The following is a 9,144-nucleotide window of genomic DNA, read 5'->3' on the forward strand; positions in this document are numbered from 1 at the left end:
ATTCATGAGCTTACACACATACACTAATACATAGAAGATTGCAAGTGTTTATTCCCGGTAGTAAAAAGATGTTAACTACTAATAAAAGGCATAACTTTTAAAGAATTTGTTATGCCAATCAACTTAGGAATTGCTAATTACAAATTAGTTGAAAAGTGAATTTAAAAAAATCGGCTGTCACACGAGAGAAACGTAAAAAGTAAATTTGAAAGAGAAGACGGTTAGTGGCATCTATTCATGATGGAAAGAATAATGAGATGGCGCCTATCGTGGTCCCGTTACTTTCCCCTCACGAATTTGACAACGAGTTACGTGGTTATAGCTCCAGTATGGCCAGATTACCATTTTCGTAACTTGATTTTGCTTTTTTTTTCGTTATTTAGTCTCGGAGTTTTAGTTCTTTCTTCATGATATTTTTCTAGCCTGTTCTAATTCAAATGTAATGTTTATAATTTTGTAAAATATACATTTTTTTTAATTAGTTCAATAATTCACTCAGTTTTATTTAGCTTTACTTTTTTTAACATCTGGTAGCATTGCCCGCGATTGCAGTTGTTGTTGGTGTTCTTCTGCTTTCGGCAGTCAAATCTCTCTCTCGCTACTGCAATGTTGCCTAGATTTGGATATAAAAACGCACTAAAATGCCCATTTAAAGAAAATAAAACACCAAATTTTTACTTAAAGAACTTTGTATGCGTGACAAATTGTCTTTAGAATGTGCGTTTTTTTTTAAATAAATGTGTTTTGCTTATGTACAATTTAATTTATAAGTTTTTTTTTGTTAAGCGAGACTCTTTTGTTGAGGGAAAGACTTTATTGCTATTGTATATTTGAGGTTATGTTACTAAATAAGGTACTCTTTTTGTAAAAATGTCAGTATGGTTTCTTTAGTATTTCCTGGTATTTTTTTTGCTTATTTTTACTATGAATACACATCTTAATGCCTTATGTCCCACTAAGGATTGATGACCGGAAGAAACGATTACATCTCTATGGTTTTAATTCGCATTCAGTAAATTCAAACGCCTTTTAAAATATATAAAAAGGTTTTGAATCTTAAGAAGGGTTGAGAGAGGGACATTTAATATTCTTGCATAACCTTAAAAGGAGCAAAAAATTAAATTTGCACTTTCAAAATATCAAATTTTATAAGAATCAACTAATTTTCATTAGCACAAAAATCTTCTCAGAGTGGCCTTTTTTAACCTTCTTTTATATAATAATACAGTTTTTTTTAACTTAAAATTTCGTTAGCTTTAAATTCAAAAAAAGAAACAAGCACGAAACTTCAAAATTTTCGCGTTGTGGGTATAAAGAAGCCCTTTGCGAAGAGCAAATGGTTGGCAATACTGCACAACTCGGAAAAACGTGACGTCACGCACTCTCTGATGGGCGCAATCTTCTTTCTAGCATTCTTGTGTTAATGGCATCTATGTTTAGATATAAATAAAATTGGAGAATCTGTCGGAGCTTTTTTAAGCTTTAAGCTCATATAATGACAATTTTTCATTTTTGTCTCTTCGCCTCGGCGTCTAAAATGGCAGAGCTCATTTTGATGACACTTTCAGGGGTTATTGTATAAAAATTAACGCCGAACGGATTTTTGCATTTGTCACTTCTTGTTCTAAAAGCATGAGAGATTGTCTCTACTGCGACTTTAGGAAGGTTTGGAGGTGAAATGGTTGAAGTACCATTCTGGCACTCCCCAAGTACCACTAAAGCGCCATTTTGATACCATTATGACACCTTCAACAGGCAGATTTCTACAGCCAGCCAGAGCTGACGCTGTAATGGAGAAGATTCATGAGATTTAAGTTGGTACACCACCCCAGACAGTCGAAGAAAGGATGACCCAGTGATTTTAATCGTCTGGCTGCCAAACCCGGTCATTTACAGAGAAAATGTTCAACAGCCTCCATCTCTGAAAGGTCCCCACAGCTTCTGCAATGGGGGTTAAATGCCAAACCAAGCTTTTCCGTGTATGTGCCGTTCGGCCAATGACCGGTAAAAACAGCTATGAGTTTCGAAAGTTAACGGCGCGAAGTCCTCTGCCTTCAAAAAATTTAATTTCTGAATTGTTGAAATCTCTGGTCACTCAAAAATTATATGAACAACGATGCCTACACTAGTATTTTTTACCTGCTTTTGCTTTTATTTAATTATTTCAGTCTACAGAGAGATTTCTTACAGTCTAATCAATTTTATTAAATTTTGCAAAAAGATTAAGTTTAAATTTCTTAATTCCTTAGAAGTCTATAATATTGTTGTATTTATTACATAATCGGGCACATCGCATAATAGGCTAATTCAGTAAATAATTGGTTTTGTTAGTTGAATGAACAAACAAGCGGTTATTTCTAGGACTATGCGGCGAGCTATGAGCTTGGAACAGATTGGTCAACTTATTGCAGTTAGTCCTGCTATTGATAACATTACAAAAACATTACAAACGAAAATTAATGCGAAGTAGATTCTTTTTTCAGACAATAACTGTAATGAGGACGACCGTTTGGCCAGTAAATCCAAGGCGATTTTGGTAAAAATTGTTTGTGCTTCTTCTATTTTTTTAGAATGGATTTCATAGTATAAATTCCATATAAACGAGCAACGTTCTAGGCGACTTCTCAGTAAGGCATTCTTATTGCTATTAAGTGTCACTTAAACGCATTTTTGTGCCCCCTCATGAACGGTGACTCTCTGTTGGATCAAATCTGCGTCTGCATAAGTTGTCCCAATTCACAAGGCTCTTTATATCTACTTGTCTCGTATTTGCCGCCTGAAAGTTCATACGAGCTGCATAAGGCGCATGTGGACAACATTGTATATCTAGTCTTAAATAATCTAAATGACAATCATTTATGTGTATTCGGTGATTTCAACTTAAATAAGATAAATTGGTGTACTAGAGTCTCTACCTCTATTCTCACACCAAATAATGTTACTGCAAATCATGAATTATATAGGGTGGGTCATGTAAAATTTGTTTTTTGAATCGGCTATAAAAAAAAAACTAATCTATATTTTTTCAAACTTTTTTTTTATTATGAAGATTTAAAATTGTCGTTTATGAATACAAAATAATATCGTTCAAATGACTGCCACGACTGGCTTTACAGTAGGCCATTCGATCAACCCAATTTTTAAGCACATTTTCGACTGTTTGGGCTCCAATTTCATGAATGGCAACTTCGATTTCGTGTTTTAAAGCATCACTCGTCTCTGGATGGTTCGCCTAGCATTTGTCCTTAACGGCTCCCCACAAAAAATAGCCCAACGGGCTTAAATCACAGCTCCGAGGCGGCCAATTGATATCGGAATTCAAAAACGGTATCCAAAAGTTCGAGTGTAACTTTGGCAGTGTGACAAGCTGCACCGTCCTGTTGAAACCAAATGTCGTCCATGTCATCCTCTTCAATTTTTGGAAACAACTCGTTGAGCATGTCACGGTAACGCTCGCCATTTACTGTAACCGCGGCTCCTCGCTCATTTTCGAAAAAAAATGGCCCGATGATGCCGCCAGACCAAAAACTGCACCAAACAGTGACTCGTTGTGGATGCATTTGCTTCTCTACAGTAACGTGTGGATTTTCTGAACCCCAAATCCGATAATTTTGCTTATTGATGTGAAAATCAGAAAAGAAGAAGAAGACTCACCATTTTGGAAATAGGTTTTCAATATTTCCCAATTTTGTTCAAGCGTCCCATTACGTAAATGTCAAACCTTTAAGTAAATTATGAACACATTTGACATGTCATTTGTGTTACCATTCTCAAAAACATAGGTGGTTCAAAAAGCAAACGCTATATATATAAACGCCTACCCTGTATTCTGCAAGGATTTACGGATGCATTGTTTCTAAATGAAAAGAATTTTTATTTGAAATTAAAAATAAAATTTTGTTTCTTAATTTCTTTTTTTTAACGCATACTTTTTGCAAAAAGCGATATATCAAAAGAATCCTTCTTAATTCTTTCCCATGTTTCGTTGTTACAATTTGTTTTTTTATTTTTCTGATCCCCAAATAATTAAAATTAGTTCTGCTTCGCGAGCTCCAAGGCAAAATAGATGTTTAGTCGAAATCTTCGTTGATATTACTTTGAAAAAAGCATGGTTCAATCAGTTATGACATGTACATAAAATAAACGCAGTTTTTCAGAATTTTTATTTATTCCACTGTTACTTTAGGAAAATTTAAGAAAAATGCAAAAAAGTGTTTTTTTGTCCGCCGCTTTGGTTGGTTGATTAAAGTGGCGATTTATCTAGAGCCCAACTAGCGCTTCCACACTATTTTGTTGCCGCATCCTCGCCACAAATTTCTTTCATGGTTATTTACTACATTACTATATACAGTTTGTTCGCTTTAAGAACCTCTCCTGCTTTAGAGTTTTGCTCTTTAAATGAGGTGGCCCATGTCAAATGTGAGCCTAGACGATAGTGGCAAAGCTGATTAATTGGTAAAGAAAAATACGTCCAGCTTTAAAACAAAAAATGTAAGTTAGCTGATGAACGCTAGTACAAACCAGTATTCTTATGAAATCGCTAGACTCACTAGGACTTATTGACGAGATAACACATGGGCCGAAAAGTCCCGGCTCTAACATATAGATGGCACTAATTTTATTGCAATCCTCTCCTTTCAGTTAGCACTAAACTTAAAAAGACAGCTGTTAAAATTTCATGATATTCCATTCATTAGATCGTGAATCATAGTATTAAAAAATTCACTAAATCATTTTGAAAAGTGAAGTTGCGTAAGTTAGCTGACATCGTAAAGATATCAAATTTGACTATCAGAAAGATCTGTTCAAAGTGAGTGCTGCGTTTACTCACTGTTTCGTCAAAACAACGCACCGTGTCACAGGCTAATCAAAACAATGAAAACGGACGTGAATTGAACTTTGAATTGCTTCCACATCCACCGTAATGACTAGATTTGGCTCCCAACAATTACGGGTTGATCGCAGACGTAAAAAAATGCTCGCCGGTTAGAAATTGCGCTGGAGGTTATCGATGAAACTGAGGCCTATTTTGTGGTAAGAGGTAAATCGTTCCACAAAGTGGTATTGAAATGTTAGAGCGACGCATACTGGGGATTTAGCGGAAGAAAGTCAAATTTGCAACATACCACCTACGCATTGTTTAATGGTATTTCTAAATTCCAGAATAGAACCAACAAAAAAAGAATTACTAAACTCCGACCTACAGTTTTTTTTATAGATATGTCAAAAGTATAATTTTTTTATAGTATTGAACTGACTAAGAAAAAATTTCAAAGCGCAAGGTGGTTTTTTTTTTCTTTTGCTTGAGCAGACTTCCAATTTTTTATTGTTCATTTAGGGTACGATATTTTTATATATTCTAGCCGGAAGAACAAATGCTGTGAAGCATTTGATTATCTATTTATAATTAATTTTACGAAAAAAAAAAAATCATATTCCTTCATATTCTTGGATCTGCAAGTTGAGCTACATTTACCTAGGGTCAGAAACTAGTATCAACGTGTTGCTTAATAGTATCAACGTGTTGCTTCAGTTTTAATCAATTGCAGGTGCCACCAGGTGCCACCAGGCGCCACTGATTATTTTTTGGCAATGATAATAACTAAACGCTTTCTAGTGTGTGCATAACGAAAACGAAACACTTTTAATTTTGTTTTGACATTTTGAGGGTAATTCAGAATTATGAACTTACATGTATCCTGTGCGTAAATATTTGCTGGCTTATATTAATAAAAAAAAAAAAAATTAAAATTTATTAATTAAAAAAAAAATTGTTTTTTTAAATTTTTTTAAAAAATAGTTTTTAAACATGTTCTTTTCATACACAAACATATACAACTTCGTTAGTATATTAGTAAAAATGTAAATATTTTTTGGGATGTATACTTTTTTCCGCATCTCTGTACAAAAATCCCCAGTGTGCGACGCTGGAATAATTGCTTTATTCTTGGTAAAAACGTTGATGAATAAAACTAATTTTGAACAAAAAAAAAGTTTTTTCTTTTTAAAGCCCAAAACTTCTCAACCCATATTTTAAGTGAATATGCGTAAATACACCTCACTACTATTGTAGAATCAAGGAATAAGAAAAAATTTTCCCTATAAAAAGTGCAAGTTTAATGTGGTTAAAAAATCACGTTGATGTTTGGGAATTTTTGTTTTTTGTACTGCCGGTGTTTTCTTTTATATAAAAAATATCAAGTGTTCATTATATGACAATAAAAATTGTTCAAGATAGCCAGTATTTATTGGAATATGAATAAAATTGCATAGTTGAAATTTTAAAAAGTGTGAGAATTTGAAGAAAATTTGTTGAATTTCAGATATTCCAGACATTTCAACTTAACAGATGTCTTAGACGACGCGGTGTTGATTAGTGCGAGTTTCTGCCATAAAACGCAAAACTTTTCCTCATTCGTTTCCCTAACAAAAGTTGAACGATAATCTTGAATGTTTAACTGAAGCATAACAACAATCCAATGGGATTTTAATTGATACTGTATATTGTTGGTAATGGTAACGGTAATGGTAATGGTAATGGTAATGGTAATGGTTATGGTAATGGTAATGGTAATGGTAATGGTAATGGTAATGGTAATGGTAATGGTAATGGTAATGGTAATGGTAATGGTAATGGTAATCTTGATGGTGATGGTGATGGTAATGGTAAAGGTAAAGGTAATGGCAATGGTGATGGTGATGGTGATGGTAATGGTAATGGTAATGGTAATGGTAATGGTAATGGTAATGATAATAGTAATAGTAATGGTAATGGTAATGGTAATGGTAATGGTAATGGTAATGGTAATGGTAATGGTAATGGTAATGGTAATGTTAATGGTAATGGTAATGGTAATGGTAATGGTTGTGGTAATAGTAACGGTAATGGTTGTGGTAATAGTAACGGTAATGGTTGTGGTAATAGTAGCAGTAAGGGTAATGGCTATACGAGTTAGGTAAAGGCCTTTATGCACTGCGACCAGATTGATGTGTTGTGCGCCCTTAAGTGCTTAATTCTCGTCATTTAGTAATGCGAGTAAGCGAACCAGCTCGTTTGGAGAGAGTATTTTTAAGTTTTCATTCAAAGTATATTAGGTACGAGCCCAAGATTCTGTGTCTGCTGTGACCTAATACTTCACACATGGTGATTAAGTGTTTCTTAGACTCCACTTCATCACAGCAAAATCTGCATAAACTAATCCAAAGTGGTCTTTAAGTGCTTCTCAGAGTAAGCTTAGGCCCTTTTTATCTACGGTTAAAGCAGGTTTTGCTCTGTTGGTATTAAACTTATCGCGCCAATCAAGTAGAAGAACTTTTTAGGTTGAACTGATTAAGGTTGTTTGTGTCGTTCCAGTATCCCTGGTTTTTATTTTGATCCATTTTTCGATTTTCCGATTTGGGTTGTTTTTAAAGCTGAAAAATGGGGTTGCTTCAATAAATGGCTCTTCTACCACTTTCTTTGGCATAAAAGTCTGCGGTCTTGTTCCGTTCGTGTCTGTTATTATTGCTCTATTAAAACTCCAAATTCTATACGAAATAATTTATCTAACTGCAACTTTAAAAAGTTCATACTACTTGAAATATAAATGCGTAAAATTAATCATCCTATCGAAAAACTTATCATTTTTGCAAATGGCGTCGTACGTTAATCGTATTTGACACTTGTAAATTAGACAGCTGCAATTCGCAAGCAGACAAGCAATGGATAGAAATTTCCATTACTCAAAATAATTTTTTATTGAGTAAAAAATGGGGAGACGGATAGCACTGAGTTCTTTCTCTGTGAGCGTCCTGCCTTTGCTAGAACAGGGCTACGAGTTTTGGGTTCCGATGTCGGGATAATGAGTAATATTCGGTCTCTAAAACTGGAGGATATTTAAAGATTTGTCAAAGAATCGGGAAAGTTCTCACAGGACTAATTTTTTTTCAACTAATAATGTCAGGTTCACCAATTCACCAACTATATTTGTACTTTACATTTATTTTGACCTAAGTACTTAAACTCATCAACCACCACCAAACCATTAATAATTAATTTCCAGGTTAGTTTCATTTCCTGCAGGGACACTTCACATCTTCCACACACATACTCATGCATATGCAACTATATATGTATATGCGCTACCCACAACTATTTAAAAGCAATTGAAAATTTATTGTCTAGAACAACAAAAGGCCACAAGACGGCAGGACGACAAGACGACGCATCAACAGCGCACCGCAGCGACGCCAATGGGTAGGAGCTGCGTAATAAATCCTTGGTAACAAAGTTACACACAATAGCAACCACGGCAGCTTTGCCTTATTTTTACTGCACTTTATAGCATCCACTGATACGGCCACTTGCCACTTGCCACTTGCCACCTCCAGCTGGCTGCTAGTGCTGGCTGCTTCATAGCGCTTGCTATCGTCGTGGCTGCGCCACATTGAGCTATGCATTGTTGGTCCTGCCATTTTTGCTTCATAACCTATGGCATGCGCTTCATCGTTCTTTTATTTTGTGTGAAAAATGCACACTTCCATACATATATGGCTAAAGATTTGGTTACAAGTTACAGACGCGCACATGCAAACAAAGCATCTTAAACTACATTTGCTTAGGCAACTTCTGTGTGGCTGCAACACTGTCTCGCTTTTTATTGTAATAACTTGCTTATTCTACTCGTGGCTGACTTCATATTTTTCATTGATATTCTCTGCGGCCATGTCATTCTTTCGCTTTAATGTTCCTTCCTTTTTCATCCGCTGCGCGCCACCGAATCCCTGGTGTAGTGTTCATTCTTGAGGTACATAAAACTTTCTTTAGTATTTTTCCTACAGCTTATTTATAAATGTTTGCCCTCACATACATGCATATATTTTTACACACACACATAGATGCACATACATGTAAATACATTTTTCAGTAAGAAAATCTCTTTCTTTCATTCTCACTTTCAATTCATTTATTCTGCATATTTCATCTGGTTCAGCAGTAGCTCGCACTTGCCTTGAGAAATGTAATAATTTAGTGCTGTAATAGAGTATGCGAGAGCTGGGTGAATATTGAAATGTAGTCACAAGTGTTTTCTGCGAATTATTATACTGTTCAACTAAAAAAAAAAGAATAATAAAATAACCAGCTTCCGACAATGGATTATGTTA

At 34.8% G+C, this 9,144-nt stretch overlaps 1 protein-coding gene across 1 annotated transcript in view; it reads right to left on the reverse strand.

Moving 5' to 3' along the window:
- Positions 1 to 8,454, reverse strand: part of LOC129238028 (5-hydroxytryptamine receptor 1) — a 44,059-nt gene extending 35,605 nt beyond the window's left edge. Inside the window, exon 1 of the mRNA XM_054873065.1 lies at positions 8,279 to 8,454. Coding sequence (XP_054729040.1) covers positions 8,279 to 8,454 — 176 coding nt within the window. The remainder of the gene's footprint in view (positions 1 to 8,278) is intronic.
- Positions 8,455 to 9,144: the final 690 nt, after the last annotated feature.

Source organism: Anastrepha obliqua, chromosome 1 (assembly GCF_027943255.1).
Source record: "Anastrepha obliqua isolate idAnaObli1 chromosome 1, idAnaObli1_1.0, whole genome shotgun sequence".
Lineage (NCBI taxonomy): Eukaryota > Metazoa > Arthropoda > Insecta > Diptera > Tephritidae > Anastrepha > Anastrepha obliqua.